Here is a 21,385-nt window from a genome sequence, read left to right as displayed (position 1 = left end):
CTCTAGACAAAATGGACTTAGTTGATATATATAGAACTTTTCACCCCAAAGAGTCAAAATATACATTCTTTTCAAATGCATATGTGACATTTTCAAAGATAGACCACATCATAGGACACAAAACAAGACTCAACAAATTCAAGAAAACTGAAATTATATCAAGCATCTTTTCAGAATACAATGTCTTGAAACTAGAAATCAACCTCAAGGAAAAAAAATCAAAGACATCCAAACTCATGGAGAATGAATAACATGATATTAAATAATGAATGGGTTAACAATAACATCAAGGAAGAAATCAATAATTTTCTGGAAACTGATGATAATGAACATACAACATCCCAAAACCTATGGGAAACAGGAAAAGCAGTCCTGAAAGTTCATAGCAATATGGGCCTACCTGAAAAAGATAAAAGAATGTCAAATAAAAATCTAACCTTATAGCTACAAGGACTAGAACAACAACAACAAACAAAGCTGAGGGTGAGTTGAAGGAAGGAAATTATCAAGATCAGAGCAGAATTAAATGACATAGAGATTAAACAAACAATTCAAAAGCTCAACAAAACTAGGAGCTGGTTCTTTGAAAAAATAAACAAAATCGACAAGCATTTAGCCAGGCTCATCAAGAAAGAAAGGGAGAGGATCCAAATAAACAAAATCAGAAATGAAAGAGGAAAAATCACGACTGATACCACAGAAATACAAAGAATTGTAAGAAATTACTACAAACAACTGTATGGCAAGAAATTTGACAACCTAGATGAAATGGACAAATTTCTAGAAACATATTATCTTCCAAAACTGAATCAAGAAGAAGCAGAAAGCCTGAACAGACCAACAACAAAGAATGAAATTGAAACAGGAATCAAAAATGTCCCGGCACACAAAAGCCCTGGACCAAATAGTTTCACAGGAGAATTTTATAAAACATTTAGGGAAGAACTAACTCCTACCCTTCTCATACTACTCCAAAAAATCCAAGAAGAGGGGAAAATCCCAAACTCTTTCTATGAAGCGAGTATTGCCCTAATTCCAAAACCAGGTAAAGACACAACAAAGTAAGAAAACTACAGGCCAATATTGCTGATAAACATAAATGCTAAAATCCTCAACAAAATATTGGCAAATAGAATCCAGCAACACATTAGAAAGATCATACACCATGATCAAGTGGAATTCAGCCCAGTGATGTAATGTAAGGATGGTTTAATATTCGCAAATCTATAAATATAATACACCACCTAAACAAAATGAAAGACAAAAATCACATGATCATATCAATAGATGCAGAAAAAGCATTTGATAAAGTACAACACCCATTTATGATGAAAACACACAGCAAAATGGGAATAGAGGGAGCATACCTTAACATAATAAAGGCCATATACGAGAAACCTGAAGCCAACATCATATTCAATGGACAAAAACTGAAAGCAACCCCCCTGAGGTCAGGAACAAGACAAGGATGTCCGCTCTCTCCACTCTTATTCAACATAGTGTTGGAAGTTCTAGCCACAGCAATCAGACAAGAAATAAAAAGCATCCAAATTGGGAAAGAGGAAGTAAAAGTGTCATTTTTTGCAGATGACATGATAGTATACATAGAAAACCCTACAGACTCCACTAAAAAACTACTCGACATAATAAGTGAATTTGGCAAAATAACAGGATACAAAGTAAATATACAGAAATCTAAGGCATTTCTGTACACCAACAATAAAATATCAGAGATAAAAACTTTTAAAAATCCCATTTACTATAACAACAAGAAAAATAAAGTACCTAGGAATAAACTTAACCAAAGAGATAAAAGGCCTTGTCTTGGAAAACTACGTTAATGGTGAAGAAAGACATTAAGGAAGATACAAATAAATGGAAGCAAATTCCATGTTTATAGATGGGAAGAATCAACATCATTAAAATGTCCATACTACGCAAAGCAATTTACAGATTCAACGCAATCCCTATTTAAAATACCAATGACATATTTCACAGTCCTAGAACAAACACTTCAAAAATTTATATGGAACCAAAAAAAGACCCCGAATAGCCAAAGCAATCTTGAGACAGAAGAACACAGCAGGTGGAATCACAATACCAGACATCAAACTATACTACAAAGCCACTGTGATCAAAACAGTCTGGTACTGGCATAAGAAAAGACATAGATCAATGGAACAGAATAGGGAGCCCAGAAATAAACCCAGGCCTCTATGGTCAACTAAGATTTGATGAAGGGGGAAGGAGTATAAAACGGAGTGAGAAGAGCCTCTTCAACAAATGGTGCTGGGAGAACTGCAAAAAAATGAAACTAGACCACCAACATACACCACACACCAGAATAAACTCAAGATGGATCAAAGACTTAAATGTAAGCCGTGATACCAGGAAAGTCCTAGAAGAAAACATAGGCTGGAAAGTTTCAGATATCCCACGTAGCAATATTTTCACCAATATATCTCCTAAGGTAAGGGAAATAAAGGGAAAAATAAACAAATGGGACTACATCAAACTAAACAGTTTCTGCTCAGCAAAAGAAAACATTAGCAAGATGAAAAGGGAACCAACCATATGGAAAAACATATTTGCCAATGATACCTCAAACAAGAAACTGATCTCCAAAATATATCAAGAACTTACACATCTCAACACCAAGAAGACAGACAGCCCAATTAAAAAATGGGCAAAAGACCTGAACAAACACTTCTCCAAGGAGGATACACAGAAGGTCCATAGACACATGAAAAAATGCTCAACATCACTAGCCATTAGAGAGATGCAAGTAAAAACCACAATGAGATACCACTTTACACCAGTCAGAACGGCCATCATCAATAATTCAACAAACAATAAGTGGTGGCGAGGATGTGGAGAAACGGGAACCCTACTGCACTGTTGGTGGCAATGCAGACTGGTGCAGCCACTATGAAAAACAGTATGGAATTTTCTCAAAAAACAAAAAATGGAACTGTCTTTTAAACCAGCGATTCCACTGCTAGGATTATGCCGGAAGAATCCTGAAACTCCAATTCAAAAGAATTTAAGCACCCTTATGTTCATAGCAGCGCTCTTTGCAATAACGAAGTGCTGGAAACAACCCAAGTGCCCATCTCTAGATGAGTGGATCAAAAAACTGTGGTACATTTACACAATGGAGTACTATGCAGCAGAAAGAAAGAGGGAACTCCTGCCATTTGCGAAAACATGGATGGAACTAGAGAGAATTATGCTTAGTGAAATAAGCCAGGTAATGAAAGAAAAATACCATATGATATCACCTAATACAGGAGACTAAGGAACAGCACAAACAAATGAACTAAATTGAACAAGGAACAGAATAACAGTTATCAGGAGGGGGGAGGGAGGGAGAGAAGGGGGATAAATAAGGGAGGGGTTTAGTCAAACAACATGTATAAATGACTCATGGACATGGACAATGGGGGGGATATGCCTGTGGGAGAAGGGGTGGGCTGGGTCGGGGGGAGCAAGGGGGAAAATGGGACAACTCTAATAATAAACAATATATATTTTAAAAAATGAGAACTGTATCACAACAACCAACAACAGAAGCCAGGGAATCGAAACAAAGGCAAACTAAGTAGGCAACGAGAGTGGGAAAAGAATTATAGGTATGGGGAACATATTGGGGGGAGGTCAGCTGGGAGGGGGTAAGGGGTAAAGGGAGGGAGATGGTACAGGAACAAGACACATAGTAGGAGGGAGTGGAGTAAATAGGAGATGTTGAGAAGAACTATATACACAACCAATGGGCATGGACTAGGGGATGACAACTGGAGGGAGAAGGGTCACTGGGTGGAGAGGAACGAAGGGAAAAGAAATTGGGACAACTGTAACAGCATAATCAATAAGCATATTTAAAAAAACTATGCACACAGAAGTGGCAACAAATTCATAACTATCGACAACTGAATCTAAAAATACAAACTAAGCAAACAAGCAGAACAGGAACAGAATCATAGGTATGGAAATCATTAGGAGGGTTATCAGCCAAAAGGAGGAAGGGGAAGAATGGGGGCACAAGGTGCAGGGATGAAGAACCATAACTAGTAGGTACAAAATAGATAGGGGTTAGTTAAGAATAGTATAGGATATGGATAAGCGAAAGAACTTATATCCATGACATATGGACATGAACTTAAGGGGGGGGGTGTTTGCTGGAGGAAATGTAGGTACCTGGCACAGGGGGGCAAAGGGGTAAAAACTGAGACAACTGTAATAGCATAATAAATAAAATATATATATATATATTGATTTTATTTATTTTTTGAGAGAGGGGAAGGGAAAAAGAGAAACATTGTCGTGTAAGAGAAACATCAATTCATTGCCTTTTGCACACCCCAACTGGGGACCTGGCCTGAACCCCAGGCATGTGACCTGACTTGCATCCTTTTATTTTCCAAGTCAGCATTCAATCCATTAAGCCACACCAGCCAGGGAAATAAAATATATTCTTAAAAAAAGATTTCAACTACAAGTATATCACTTATAAAATAAAAATATTTGATGAGCCACTTAAAACTTTAAATTCCACTTACTTCCTTGTTAAAGATAGGAACAAATAAATTATTAGAGTACATTGTTATAATACGATGTATATAAATTATTACAAAAATCAGAAAATAATAGTCAGGCAGTGATTGTTTTATTAATGAGACCAATATCAGGTAGAAAAGTATCAGAGGTCTTGATATTAATTATATAATTAATAAACTATGAAAAGGTAGAAATTGATGAATATGCTCAAGAAAGAACGGAATTTATTTGCGGACAGCTAATAGTCTCCCAGATCTACAAAGAGAAACAACTGAAGAGGTAGTAGAATGTGCTTTGATATACTGAGGCATTAAGAAAGGTATCTGATTCAACATAGTCTTGGAAGTTCTAGCCACAGCAATCAGACAAGAAAGAGAAATAAAAGGCATCCAAATTGGAAAAGAGGAAGTAAAACTGTCATTATTTGCAGATGACATGATAGTGTACATAGAAAACCCTATAGACTCCACAAAAAAACTATTCAACCTAATAAGTGAATTTGGAAAATAGCAGGATACAAAGTCAATATTAAGAAATCGAAGGCATTTTTATACACCAACAATAAAAACTCAGAGACAGAAACTGAAAGAAAAATCCCATTTACCATAGCAACAAGAAAAATAAAATACCTAGGAATAAACTTAACCAAGGAGGTAAAAGACCTGTACTCAGAAAACTAAATAACACTGACGAAAGAAATTAAAGAAGATACAAATAAATGGAAGCATATACCATGCTCATGGATGGGAAGAATCAACATCATTAAAATGTTCATACTACCCAAAGGAATTTATAGATTCAATGCAATCCCTATTAAAATACCAGCAACATATTTCACAGACCTAGAACAAATACTTCAAAAATTTATATGGAACCAAAAAAGAGCCCGAATAGCAAAAGCAATTTTGAGGAAGAAGAACACAGTAGGAGGAATCACAATACCAGACATCAAACTATACCAAAAAGCCACTGTGATCAAAACAATCTGGTACTGGCATAAGAACAGAAATATAGATCAATGGAACAGAATATAGAGTCCAGAAATAAATCCAGGAGCATATGGTCAACTAATATTTGATAAAGGGGGAAGGAACATAAAATGGAGTGAGAAGAGCCTCTTCAACAAATGGTGCTGGGAGAACTGGACAGGGACATGCAAAAAAATGAAACTAGACCACCAACTTACACCATACACCAGAATAAACTCAAAATGGATCAAAGACTTAAATGTAAGCCGTGATACCATAAAAGTCCTAGAGGAAAAAATAGGCAGGAAAATTTCAGATATCCCACGTAGCAATATTTTCACTGATATATCTCCTAAGGCAAGGGAAATAAAGGAAAGAATAAACAAATGGGACTACATCAACTAAAAAGTTTCTGCTCAGCTAAAGAAAACAGCAAGATGAAAAGGAAACCAACCATATGGGAAAATATATTCGCCAATGACATTTCAGACAAGGGATTGATTTCCAAAACATATAAAGAACTCATACGACTCAACACCAAGAAGACAGACAACCCAATTAAAAAATGGGCAAAGGACCTGAACAAACACTTCTCCAAAGAGGACATACAGAGGGCCCATAGACATATGAAAGAATGCTCAACATCACTAGCCATCAGAGAGATGCAAATAAAAACCACAATGAGATACCACCTCACGCCAGTCAGAATGGCCATCATCAACAAATCAACAAACAACTTGTGCTGGAGAGGATGTGGAGAAATGGAACCCTGGTGCATTGCTGGTGGGAATGCAGACTGGTGCAGCCACTATGGAAAACAGTTTGGAATTCCCTCAAAAAACTAAAAATGGAACTGCCTTTTGAACCAGCAATTCCATTGCTAGGATTATATCTGAAAAATCCTGAAACACCAATTCAAAAGAACCTATGCACTCCATTGTTAATAGCAGCACTATTTACAATAGCCAAGGGCTAGAAACAACCTAAATGCCCATCTGTAGATGAGTGGATCAAAAAACTGTGGTACATTTACACAATGGAGTACTATGCACCAGAAAGAAAGAAGGAACTCCTACCATTTGCAACAGCATGGATGGAACTATAGAGAATTATGCTTAGCAAAATAAGCCAGGCAACGAAAGAAAAATACCTTATACTGTCACCTATTACAGGAAACTAATGAACAACACAAACAAATGAGCAAAATTGAACCAGAGCTATGTAAAGAATAAGTAGACTAATAGTAACAAGGGAGGTGGGAGGGAGAGAAGAGGGTAAGAAGGGAAAGGGTCTAGTCAAAGAACATGTATAAATGACCCATGGACATGGGCAACTGAGTGGGGACTGAATGTGAGAGAAGGGAGCGGCAGGGCGCAGGGAAGCAAGAGGGGGAAAAAAGTGAGACAACTGTAATGGAAAAACAAACAAAAACTTTTTTTTAGTGGGAGAAAAATGAAAATGCCAGTTCAGTGAATATTAGGACAAAGATTTTCCTTCAGGTTGTATATTTTTCTCCCTATCTGATCCCTCCAGAGTTTGGCATTCTAAACAAGTAAGTAATGACATAAGTTTCTTTGCATAAAACTAATAAGACCAGCTGTTAATAGAGGGTCCTTTTTTTTTTTTTGACCAAGTCTTTGACTGGAATGTCAAGCCTAAAGGAGACATGCTTCGGCTCAGGTTTTTACCAAAAAGCCCTGAGGAACTGGGAATGACTTTCAAAGGTAATAAAAGCCTGCGAGATAAAAGGCCTGGTACCATGGTTGGTTGTGTGGTCCACAGCAATCTTTCCAGGGAAGGAACGAAGGTTGTTTTCCTGAAAGATGGCTAGAAGGGACCTTAAGGCAAAATGGAAAACCAGAAAGACTTGGAAAGGACAGGTGTGTACAGGCAAGAATGAATGCCAGGTATGTGGCCCAGTTTCTGTGCTCTGAAGAGCAGACTGAGGGTCACCCTAAATGTTCCTTGGGTAAGTTCCAGCAAAGCGGAACTAAAGATCATAAGTGATCATTTGCTGCTCTTGTTGTGTTTATGCAAATGAACAGGATAAATTAAAAATGGACTTAATGTAGTCCCTTTAATGACGAGGGTAATCTTATGGAGAAAAATCATTATTCAAGGAAAATCACAATGATCAGTGGTAGACTATAAAGTAGTGCAGCTAACCGTCTTAAAAGTTTCTTTTCATTTAAAATATGTTTTCACTTTAAAGTTAAACCGTGTCTGTGATATCATCAAAGATATTTAAGTTGCAGGCAAGTAGAATGTCAAGTGCCTTACAACTGGATGTCTTCCCAATAAGACAGTCTTACAGATTTAGAGACTTGTGTGTGGGTTATGTTACATAAATTAACATGTGTTTTCTGTTTTCAAAGGGCATAAGCCTATGACCGCATTACCTGAGTGATTGTCTGTACGTATAAGCCTCACTTAATCCTCTCTGCGGCGCTGCCTCCTGAGACTCAATGGTTTGGCTGAACTAAATGGCTGGGTTGGTGAAGAATGGGGTGGTCTGTGGGCTTCACTTTAAAACTGGTTTCTCTTTTCTATCCTAATGGCTTGGGCAGAAAGGACCCAGAGGTCTGAGAGCGGGGGGAAACCTAAACTATTTCCCTCAGCCCAAACTAAGTATAATGGGCAAAAGGATTTTGGACAGGTGAGATGTGCCTAGCACACCTTCTTCCAAAGAAGCCCTTTTTTTCTTTGTTTTTTCCTTTCTTTTTTTTTTCCCCCTAATGTGGAATATTGAAAAATTAATCCCTGCCTTTTGTCATCTAGTAGTTATGGATTGAATAATGTCTTTTAACCCTTATTGCCAAATCTGTTGCCCCCAGAACACAACAAGGATGCCAGCCTGTTAAACCAAGCACACCGTTGTCTGGAGACAGCCAACTGACCTAGAGTCTGCACAATCCTTCCCCATGTGGGAAGGCCACCCTCCCCTCCACACCCCCACTCTTATTAGGGATTTCTGGACCCAAGGGTAGGTAGGACGATGACCATGTCCAGCTTGAAGCAGTTAGAGAAGCTTGAGACCTTCGCCCATCGTCCTTTATAAGATTACAAAGGGTCTTAATATCTGAGAGGGAGAGATAGTTATTTTTTATTGTTAAAATAATTAATTAATCACATATTTACTTAAAAAAGAGAGAGAAGAAGAAGAATATATGAAAGGGTGAAGTGGGAAAGCCTGTATGTACGAACCATGGGTATGGACTTGGGGGGGATTGCTGGGGGAGGGAGATGCTGAGTGGAGGGGAGTAAAGGGGAGAAAATTGGAACTATTATAATAATATAATCAATAAAATACATTAAAAAAAAAAAGAAAGGTATCTGTTATGGATGGAATTGTGTACCTGCCCTGGAAATTCATAATTGAAGCCCTAAACCAGTGATTATCTTTGGAGATAGGGGCCTTTCAGAAAATAATTAAGTTAAATGAAGTGGCGTTCTCATACAATAGGAGAGGTGTCCTTATAAGAGGAAGAAATACAATGAAATACAATAGATGTCACTTTCCATGTGGGCACAGAAGAAAGGTCATGTAAAAACACTGTGAAAAGACATCCATCTATAAGCCAAACAGACCACTCCAAAAACCAAAACTGATGGAACCTTGATCTTGAACTTCTAACTTTTAAAACTGTGAGAAAATAAATTTCTCCTTTAAGCCACCCAGTCTGTGGTGTTTAGTTACGGCAGCATAAGCAAACTAATACATTATCCTTTTTCTATTAACTTGAGCTCAGAAAGTAACCAGTAAGATGTTCTAAAAAACACTACAAATCAATTGACAAAAACAAAGACTCCTCAGGCCACTGCAAACAAATGACTGCCTTAAAGAATAATTTTTACAACCAAAAATATTTTAATACAACAATTAAATGTGAGCTTTGTCAATATATAAGAAACTTACAGTGTGTCTTAATCAACTAAGATTTAGTTCAAAAAATAGAAATTGTTCAACTTTTGTCATTTCCCACTTCTCCAGTCCTTAATAAAATTCAAAGGAAAAGCATTAATCAATAAAAAATAAGAATGACTAAAATCCATCAGAATTGACCTATGACTGCAGTGAGTGGGATTGTGAGCTAGTTTATAAATCACAGAGGTAAGAACCAGAGGTATGTAGAGCTTTTTCATGTCCTTCATAATTAAAAGTTTAAACATAGCACTAACCTTCTCACTCAAGACTAGGTTAGGCTAGTGACTTGAAGAGTATATGTCAAATAAGTTTATCTAATTATCCACTGAAAGATACAGATATGGGCAGATATAGATATATAAATTTATAAATACATACAAGTTTATGTATGTATGTACATGTATAAAAGACATACCCAGATAGACACACAGATAAATACAAGCATGCCTATATTTATGTATACAAATATACATATCCATATGTAACACAAGAAAACTTGTAGTATCTTATTATAGAAATGTCCTTTCTAAGCACTATATGAAATGCAGAAGCCACAAAGTTTAATTATATTTTAAAAATTAAAAACTTCAGCACAGCAAAAGCCACTATAAGCAGAGTTAAATTACAAATAATACTTCCAATTTAAGAATAAAAAGCTATACTATCCATATGAAGAATTCTACAAACCAAACTAACATGAAAAATAATAAAGTAGTCAAAGAATTTGACAATTAAAAAAGAATAAGTGTAAATTAACAATAAACACAGTAAAAGGTGTTCGAGATTACCAATAACCAAAGAAATACCAATTAAAATTAAGTAATTTTTGTTAATTGGATGGGAAATGACTGCTAAAATCCTAATTCAAAATCAATAAAACTATTCTATAGCAACAAAACAATTATGTACAATGGCCAAAAGTATAGAATCATTTTGAATCCATTTCTTTAAAACTAAAATAATTAACCAACCTGGGCCACTTTAATTGAATTCTGGGTAGAACCACCAGCATGATATTCGACTTTGAATTTTTTTACAAGTTCATCAAACCTATAAGGAAATCACAATAGAAAAAGTAAGTTACATCTGTCAGTTTTCACAATGCAAATTTTTCTCATTAGAAGCACATTAATCACAATTAGTGGAAATTTTGAATTATATAATTATGTTGCATAAATGAATTAAAATATTATATAAAAAACTATGCTAAATATCCATGCTTAAAATATTTATCATATAAGTGTATATAATACTATAAGAATTTAAAATATGTAGGTTTTCCATTATTAATCATTAAAGTTAGAAATAAAAATTCACAATTACAAGCAATGCATACTTTCCTACATTAAGTGTTGCTCTCTAGAATCCTTATAAATATATATTCTCATAAGTTTTAAAAGTTTTAGATAGCGTGAGGACTAATGGTTTATAATTTAAAGAATCAGAAAACTACATTGGGTTGTGTAATTCTAAGCAAGTTACTTGATGACAATTTCTGTCTCTGATGAATAAAGGCATGGAGAAAGATGATCTAAGCTTTGATATTTCATTATTTTGTTTTTGGTTCCTTTGACCCTATGTGGCACAAAGGGCTCTCTATGGCATTGAACTGCTAGAAGAAATAAAACATATCTATGCTTAATATCATTACAGCCTGAAGATTCTTCTAAACTACAAAGACAGACTGGCTTCACAGTACCACAGAAAGCTTCTACTAAAGTGGCACTAAATACTTAAGGTAGCTCCTGAGGACCTGTGTCCTTGGTACAAACCTAAGGTCCTCAACAAAGAATTTACAGCAATATTCTAAAGACTATTGAGCTAGATTTGTGAAGACAATAGTGTCCTCTGAATATATACCACTGAGAGGACCAGCTCCTGTGTGCTGAAACAGGTCCATAGCTCACTGATGGGGATGTAACCTGCACTCAAAATTGAGGTGCTGTTACGGAGAGGGAATCAGTTGCAAAGCCCCACAGATATTTCTCCTTTCAGAGGAAAAATAAATCCTCATCAACCGCATATGCTTCTATTTTTTACAGGAAATCCAGCTCTGTTATAATCTTATGAAACCACTGCCATATATGCTGACTTAAAAGTCATTATGCACTACATGACTGTATTTATAAAGCACCTGTGTAACCAACACCGATAGATAAATCGATAGAAAGATAATGATATATATGAGCTTGACCATTTCTGGGCTCTTTACTCCGACTCTGTATTTCTATCTATATGTCTACCACTACACAAATTTCATTTTGCCTTATTATTATTATTACTTTCTTAAGTCTTAATGAAAGGAGAAGTGCTTTCACCTTTTTCTTCATGAGTACTTTAACTATTCTTGGCCCTTCTGCACCTCCACATTGACAAACTAAATGTCACTTTCTAAAAAAAAAAACTTGTCATAATTTTGGACTAGGATTGCATTAATTTTATTTACACACACACACACATACATATATATATATATATATACATATATATATATATATATATATAGAGAGAGAGAGAGAGAGAGAGAGAGAAGTGGTATCTTAACAATATTAAATTGTCCAATCCACGGTCACAGTATATTTTTTGAGGTCTTTAATATCTCAAATAAGTTTCATAATCTTGCCATAAATCCTGCATATCTTTTATTATTCGTGTCACTACCTCATACTTCCTGTTTTAATACTATTGAAGGTGATGTCTGTTTAAACCTAATTTGTATTTGTTGTTGGTATTTAGAAGTATAATTATTTACATCAGTTTTATTCTAGCCAAGTTCCTAGTGTCTGAAATTAATTCTAATGTTTTATATATTTTTGACATACATAAATAATTATCATTTGTGAATAATGACAATTTTATTTCCCCCTTTTTTGCCTTAGTGCAGAGACTAAGACTTGCAATATTAACAAACATGCATTGAGAAAGAATTAGTAGTGGCCTGATAAATTCCGATGAATAACAGGGTAGGTACATTTCCAAAAACCGAATGTGTCTGAGAGAAGTATTTAATTTTTCAGTCTGTTAAATTTTTACTGTGTATTTATATTGCTTCTACTACAGAGTTAATTTTTTTAAACACCACAGACATATGTACTATTAATAGTTTCAATACATTTCAATTTAGAAATCTTAAGCTATCAAAAAAATTACACTATATATATGTAAATTGCAAACAAAATTACTCAATATACATGTTGACTAAAAACAAAAACAAAAACAAGAAGAGTACAACCATGATGTTAATAGTGGTTATCTCCGAGGTAGAAGCAATTATGAACCTTGTATACATTTATTTCTATTATCTGTGTAATAAGCATAAAAACTGTTTTGTAATAAAAATCATTTTTAAGTCAATTTCATTTTATAATGGAAGAACATAGCAATTTTCCATACAGTTATTTAAAAAGAACTACATCCAGAACAAAGCTGAATAAAAAGCACAGAGCAAAAAAGTAAATTATTCTGAATGAAATAGGCAAGGGAAGTTTAACATTTGAACTTGAATTTGACAGGTAAGGGAGAAAAAATACTCAGAGGACTGAAGGTAAAACAAAAACAATGACATATTCAAAGAAACAAGTTAAACACAGACTAAAGATATAGGTCAAAATCAAAGTAGTAAAAACTAACAGAGAAAAGGAGTGTTATTCTCTCTGCCAGGCTAATAAATTTAGACATTATTCAGTAGACAACTAGGAATTATTACAGATTTGTTTACTACTAGTGTGAAAGGCAGTTTAAAAAAATGATGATGGCACTGTTTGGAGGACAGGGTGGAATAAAGAAACTAATATAACAAATATAAGATTGTAAGCTAACTATACTTAAATTTTTAAAAATAAAATAATTTTAAAAAGAGGTAGATCGCCTGACTTTAGTTCATACCAAAGAAGATCAGATGCTGAGCTAAAAGGGTTAGAGAGAAGTGATCAAGCTTGGAATCATCTCTGATGTTAAAGACATAGCATGTGATACATAATTACAAACAAAATATGCGGCAGTGGGACGACAATTCTGAGGTTTCTAGTTTCAATGACTAGTTGGATGGTGTTAGAAAAGGAAATTCAGAAAAGAAAGGTCATATGGAGCAAATGGAAATCCTAAGTAGCTGACTGACGAACCAAGAAACATTTCTGTTTAGGGAATTGACTGCAATGAAGCAAGATTTGTTCCCTTTTACCTTTTGCATGAACTGGGTACATAAGTCATATCTTGGTTTTCTTTTATAATTTCTAGCTGATAATGGTATTTTCTTTCTGTTTCTGTCTCTGATATTTTATTGTTGGTGTACAGAAATGCCTTAGATTTCTGTATATTTATTTTGTACCCTGCTATTTTACCAAATTCACTTATTATATCGAGTAGTCTTTTAGTGGAGTTTATAGGATTTTCTAGGTGTACTATCATGTCATCTGCATATAATGAATGTTTTTCTTCCTCTTTCCCAGTTTGGATGCTTTTTATTTCCTTTTCTTGTCTGATTGCTGTGGCTAGGACTTCCAACACTATGTTGAATAGGAGTGGAGAGAGTGGACAACCTTGTCTAGTTCCTGAATTCAGGGGGAATGCTTTTAGTTTTTGTTCATTGAGTATGATGTTGGCCTCAGGCTTCTCATATATAGCCTTAATTATGTTAAGGTATGCTCCCTCTGCCCCTGGCTGGTTTGGCTCAGTGGATTGAGCGTCGGCCTGCGAGCTAAGTGTCGCTGGTTCGATCTTCCAGTCAGGGCACATCAGAGAAGGAAAACTCTGACTCCAAAAAACCTCCGCTGCCTTGCGGCATACCTCTTCAGGGGAAAGGCTAAGGGAGTAAACCCCGACAGAAAATCCGGAGCCGGAGTCCCTAAGGCGGTTTGACGTTGTAGTCAACACCGGCAACTCCTGCGGCGCACCTGAAGCCAAGCTGTATTGACTCCGTCTTTCCCTTGGACCCTTCAGCTGCGAAGAGAGGGGGGGTCTGCTGCATGGGCAACAGCAGACCCTCCATATCACCCTGCCCAGGCTCTGTAGCTTCAGCTTCACTGGAGAGGACACTCCAGCGTCATCGCAAGATGTCGATTTAACACGGGAGGAGACAGATACCGTGTCACTCCCGAGTCGGACTGCACAGCCATTCTCGGCGGTGCAGATAGACTCTTAAGAAGCTACACCATCATCTCTCGAGACGGACGGCTGCCGACGACAACGACGACAAAATGTTATTTCTGTCTATGAACGGTCTACTTTGTCAAAACTATCATGTACTTGGAAAATAACAAAACACAAAGCTCAGGCTAAACATTAAAAAAAACTCAAAAATACGATTATAACCTTATAAGGAAATAATGAATTATGTAAAAATCTTTAATTTTTAAACTTGCTTAGGGATGAAAGAGCTTATGATATATTTAATTTATTTCCACTATGTGATTTTTTTCTATAGGAAGTGACATGTGGCAATTTTGTACTTTATAGATTTATTCTTACTTTTTCCTGTTGGTTGAGTTTCTTTTGTCTGACTGGATTGGGCATATGAAACACCTCAATCAAAAGACTGACAGTATTAAAAGGAAAGTAGCTGATCCATTTTTCTTCTACCAATCTATCTGTAAAGTCCAAATTAATAAACTACAGAGCTTTATGATGTTAAAAAAAATTCCAGAGTACAAGTAACTTCATGTGCTAGAGGAAAATGGAATTCAGTGCTTCTCAAACTTCTGGATGAGAGTTTACAGTTGACAGAAGCAAACAAAGAATAAAAGCAACTAATTTTGAAAATATAAAATATTTAAATGTTTTATATATTAATATTAATTTAATTTTAAATGATTTAATTAATATAACATTTTATAATTTTAATATCTTCATACAAAATAAAAATAAAATTATAACACTCAGAAATTAACAAATGAACAAGAAAAGAAAAATGACAAATGTTGAAAGCAGTCTCACTAATAAAATATACATAAACAGAGATTTAGATACATTAAATTAGTCAAAAGGATAAATTATAATACTCAGCATTAGTAGAGACGTGCAAAAGCTGACATAACCACACAATGTTAGTGACAAAGCTCTTTTGGAAAAATAATTTAACAATACATATCAAGAATCATAAAAATGTTTATGTCCTATTATCATAAAATTCCATTTCTAGGACTCTATTTTAGGGAAGTAATCCAAGTCATAAATAATGCTACATGTAAGAGCTGTTCATCCTACCATAATATATAATAAAATAAAAACAACATAAATATTCAAAACTAGAGAAATGATTAAGAAAATTATAGTAATTATCTTGAAAGAAATATAACAAAACTCATATAATAATTATATTCTACATATTGTAGGAAGGAACTGATAGCTTATGAAGATATTTATAATAAAGAGTGAATAAACACATTAAATAAATGTCTGAAAATGACATTAAAAAGAGGCATCAAATTAAGATGAAGGTGAAAGAACCCAAAATGTAAATCATGAATACTTCTAGTTTATGAAAACCAAAATACAACATGGAATATCCTTATATTTACTATTCAAAAGCACTATCAAAATATAAAATATATTCAAAATGTTTAGTTTTCTTTAGATATTTTTTAAATGACCAGAAGAAAACATATTAACATACTAACAGTATTTTTAATATAAGCCTTTCCTTTTTTATATTGTCTACAATTTGATCATGTGCTTATTTCAATTTACAATGAAAGCATTTTTGTTAAGGATAACTTTTAAATAAAAATTAATGTCAATGGAGTTTAATTCAGAATTTCTTGAAGAGTAACCTTACGGGAAATGCAAAAAACAATACACTGTTTATTTCTACATAAATTTTAATACTTTTTCTGATAGTGTATAGGAGAATTTAAATTCTAAGTAATGCTTTCTCCACTCTGATATCACAAATAATAAACAGTTTAGAATTCCTCACAATTAATATGACGGATATATACATACACACATATATCTCTAGTACATATATATCTATAGATATATATAGATATATATATATGTGCTTTATTTCTGAGAAGAAAAGTGAAAATGCAGGGAAGTGGAAAAGTTTTCGAACACTAATATGGTAGTAGACAAAGCTGTGACTAAATACTAGTCTCTGGTCCTGGTTTAGTATTAAATCTCTGGAGATACCATACCACCTCAGACTGATACTATGTACAAGATAAGATATCAAATATGGAAATTTAAAGTCTTTTAAGAGATAACACTGATTTCTGGTAAAAATAACAATAATACTGATGATCATAAGCATGTTACTACTGGCAGCAGCAAATAGTTTCTAATTGAGGAATAGCTGGGCAGTAACTAAATGACCAAAGTAAACATAGGCAACCTAACATAATCCATCCCTTAGAATAAAAAGCCCTTTTGGTATTAAAATCAAGGTACAAGTATTAATAGAAATACAGGTAAATGCAAGGTGGTATATTACAAAGAGATCACCTTTTGAAAAGTAGTAATTATTATAATAACTACAACATGGGTAGATAAGTCACAGGAAAAAAATTTTAATGGAAGAAGCTTATGATGTTATAGTGAAGAGAGATTAGCTAGAATTTGCTGCTTGTCATTAAAGTGTACTGATCATTTCATAAGATTTCCAGCCAGTTTCCACTTTATAAAATTTAGAATGAGAAACAGTAAATTTTTCAATGAGTTTTAAGAGTTAGATTAATAGCAACAGAAACACAGAGTCTAACACAACATACCCAATGAGACACTGCAATAAGTCTGTTCTGCTTTAAAAACTTACCACTCAAGAATAAAGAATACCCAGCATACAAAAGTAGAGAAAATTAGGAGTGTGAAGAGTAAGGAAAAAAGTATTTGTTGGAAGATGATAGCATAACAATCTATAGTCACTATCTTAGAAAAATAATCACAGGACTCTTAATTCCACTGACTGAAATTCATACATAAGATCAGAATTTAAAAGTTAAGTCTTACTCCTGTTACCTGATAATCAAGTTACATCTAGTTAAATCTGTAGATTTAAAAGTTTTAAAATCTAGAGCATTTTGAATTCCTATCTTCATTTGGTTTTTAGGTTAAGAAATTTCTTCCAAAATACCTCTTTTTTTTAAGCTTACAAAAATTACCCATAAATCAGAAAGACAAATGACAAAGTTACATAAATATAAGAAATTTAATTAAAAATTTAGAAATACAAACTTTTATTTTCTGGCATTTCTGAAAAAACTAAGTGACTTACCAGCTATGACATTTTTCCTGACAAGTCTGACATCCTGTGTTCACTCTGAATATGTCATAGTGAGCCTACTGACTAAGGATACTAAAGCACTGTTCATAACTTCTGACTTAAACATGATTGATCTACTATTTTAAATATGTATTTATTGTTATAGAAATATTTTAAATATTTACTATAAATATTAACTTCAAGAAGGTTATACTATCCAGAATACATAAAGAACTCTCAAAATTCAGTAATGCTAAAACAAACAATCCAGTAAAAAATTGGGCAAAAGATTAATAGAAACCTTACCAAAGAAACGATACAGATGGCAAATAAACATAGATTTTAACATCATTACTCATTACAGAAACCCAAGTTAAAACTCTAAGGAGATACATCCATTAGAATGACTTTAAAAACTGACAATACTAAGTGGTGACAAGGATGTAAAGCAACTGAACCGCTCATACATTGCTGATGGAAATGAAAAATGGTACGGCCTCTTTAGAAAATAATTTGGCAATTTCTTAAAAATTAGACATATAGTTACCAGACAACTCAGGTACATGATTGTTTATAACAGCCTTATTTATAATCACCAAACTCTTCAAACAACCCAAATGTCCCTCAATTAGTGAATAGATAAACAAATTGTGGTACATAAATACAAAGAATACAGTAGTCCCTCTCTATATCGCAGTTCATTTATTGCAGCCTCACTGTATCACGGGATTTTTAAAAATATTATATTTAATTATGTATCGCGAATTTTTCACTATATTGTGGGATTTTGTGGTACTGTATACGTATGTTGTTAAAGTTACTTAGGTTTAAGAGTGTAGAATAAATGTAAGGTTCCTACTTTGCGGGGATGTCTAGAACGTTAATACCCACGATAAGTGAGGGAATAATGTATTATTAAGCAATAAAAAGAAACAACCAACATACTGAAGAGTATGGATGAATCTCAGAAATATTAGGCTATGTGAAAGAAGCCAGACATAGAGGCTACATACAACATGATCCCATTTATTTGACAATCTCAGTAAGCCAAAGCTGTAGGGACAGAAATCAGAGTAGTGTTTACCAGCAACTAAAAGCAGAAAAGAAATGGACTATAAAGAAGTATGAATTTGGGGGGGCAACGGAAGTGTTCTATTTTGGTGATGGTTTCACAAACTGTATAATTTGTCAAAACTAATAAAATTTTTCTTATAAAAAATGAATTTCAACCTATCTAAATCATACCTCAATAAACCTGATATTAAATACACACAAACGCTCATACACACACACACACACACAAAATCTAAGTAACCAATTAGGGAAATTCCAAAAGACTACCTCTCTCTCTCTTCATTTATGTATATACATATATACATATGTACCTATCTGCCTACACAGAAAAACACAAACGTGGACACACAGAGACATATGCAAAGCACATTTGAAACTCAAAGCAATCCTATAAGTAAGATTAATACAATTATCCCAATTTTCTAGGTAATGAAACAAATTTAGAGTTACTCATTTTTAAACTTTCAATTTTGAAATAGTTTCAAAGTATGAAAAGGCTGCAAGAATAAGAGAACACCTGTACATTTGCTGCCAAGATTTACCAATTTTTGCACGCTTTTCCTTTTTCTCAATAAATATATAAATGTTTAGTTATTCCATATCACTTTGGAGTAGATTATACATACACATATAATGCACTTTTACTATTGGTAATACTCAGTGAAAACTTCCTTAGAAGATGAAGTTTGTATCTATGCAATCATTTGCTTTTATGGGTTACTATGGATCTGTCTGATTAATCCAACACAACCCAAAGCTACTATCTTACCTCAATTCTTGTCATCTCCCTTTCCATTACGTATCTCCACGCCAGTGAGATCCCTTGCTCTTAGGTCCAGGAAGAGCTCAGTGCCCCTACTGAACAAGCTTCGTACATGGCAAAAAAGAGGGCTTTAACTGAAATGTACTAGGAATGATATACTGGGAACAGGGCTGCCTCATCTTGCTCTATGTGCAAAACATGGGTCTCAGATCTCTGATGGCCTTTTTCTTTTCAGGATTTATTATGTCCGTCCTTGAACTATATTCTCCACAACTATCTTCTTTTTCACAGTTTCTTAAGTCTCCCACCCGCCTCTACACTCTTAAGGTACAGACATAGAAGCAATAAGAGCTTTACTGGAATATGATGATTCTTCTTCTATTTATAAGAAATTTAAATTCTTAGTATACTCTGTCTCCTAGCAATTTTAAAGGTGTAGGTTGTATGTGATTATATCTGTGTCCTTGTTTTAAGAAGGATGAGGACCTGGCTGGTGTGGCTCAGTTGGTTGGAGTGTCCTCCTGTAACCAAAGGGTTGCAGGTTTGATTCTCAGTCATGGCACAAGCCTGGGTTGCCAGTTTATCCCCAGTCCGGAGGCTAAAGATCCCCAGTCTGGAAGCATACAGGAGGCAGCCAATCCAAGCTTCTCTCTTGCATGGATGTTTCTCTCTCTCCCTTCCTGTCTCATTCACTAAAAGCAATGAAAAAAAAAAAAAAAAAAAAAAATCCTTAGGTGAAGATTTTAAAAATAAAGAAGAAGGAGGAGGAAATTAATATTTATTATCCTCCAAGCCCAGTTTAAGTGATGTTTGATGGATTTCTCACAATTAGTAAATGGCAGACTTGGTATGTATTAAAGAAGATCTAGCCTGGTATGTATTAAAGAAGATCTAGCCAATAATTAAGAAAATGTTAAAACCATATAAAATAAGCATAAGAATATTTAGAGTAAAACACTTTATGGCCTGAAACTAAGTGAATTACTTTTTAATAAAAGAAGTTGTTGATTAATTATTTTAAGATGCATTCTAAAAAGCCAGAAAGATAAAAGAATAAAGAAAAAGGGAGAGAAAAAAATGAACAGAAATAGCTCTTTAAATTTTAATAATAATTTTTCTAGTTAACTGATATGAAGTAAATACTTGAACTGAGATTTTATGATTATAACTTTGCATCAATAATACTTATATTAAAAAGTCCTTGTAAATAAGATATAAGAATTATGAATGGGAAAACATACACAAAACCACCCTCTACAATTTCTAGTTCTATCTTAAAGTAATTGCTTCCCACCTTCAAAATAACTAAAGCCTTTTTTTATTCCAGTCTTGGCAGGGTTAGGGGGAACAATATCAGTAGATAAAGAATATCTCGCATTGTGCTAACATCATCACAGCACAGAAACAAACATCAACGATTTTTAATATTTCATAAAGGAACACATATGAGAGATAAGACACAAATAAAATCTTAATAGTAAAACTTAACTTCCTTAAGAACACATTTTAATTGCCAAGTAGTGTCTTGGATGAAGTTCTTTCCTGAACTTCTCATCTAAGCAAATTATAAATGAAAAAACAACAGTTAATTCTAAACAGGTTACACTTATTAAGACCAAATGCTAATAGAATAACACGGGGTAGAGGTGAGTCCATAGGCAATTGTTAGATTCAAAGCTTTGAAATCTTTTACCACAAATGTTTAGGGAAGTAAGGAAAAAATTCACTTAAATGTCAGTTTGATAAAAGCCAAAAGAACATTTCCCACATGTGTTTACACTTAAGCATATTTTAAAAAGATGGAAAAAGTAACAGTCATTCAAAACTAAGGTTAAGCTATTAGTTCATAAGGTTTGTAATTTAAAGGTATTTCTCCAACCTCTAACTTTATTTTGTTTGAT

At 34.1% G+C, this 21,385-nt stretch overlaps 1 protein-coding gene across 1 annotated transcript in view; it reads right to left on the bottom strand.

The window, feature by feature from the left end:
• ADK (adenosine kinase) overlaps window positions 1-21,385 on the bottom strand; it is a 648,653-nt gene that overhangs the window by 401,907 nt on the left and 225,361 nt on the right. The window contains exon 4 of the mRNA XM_090278245.1: window positions 10,422-10,500. Within this exon, the coding sequence (XP_090134371.1) occupies window positions 10,422-10,500 (79 nt within the window). The remainder of the gene's footprint in view (window positions 1-10,421; window positions 10,501-21,385) is intronic.

The sequence above is a fragment of the Furipterus horrens genome, unplaced genomic scaffold, assembly GCF_987537825.1.
Source record: "Furipterus horrens unplaced genomic scaffold, mFurHor1.1.pri manual_scaffold_5, whole genome shotgun sequence".
Classification (NCBI taxonomy): domain Eukaryota; kingdom Metazoa; phylum Chordata; class Mammalia; order Chiroptera; family Furipteridae; genus Furipterus; species Furipterus horrens.
Note: the sequence above shows the minus strand (reverse complement) of the source record. Positions and strands in the feature narration are given on the sequence as shown.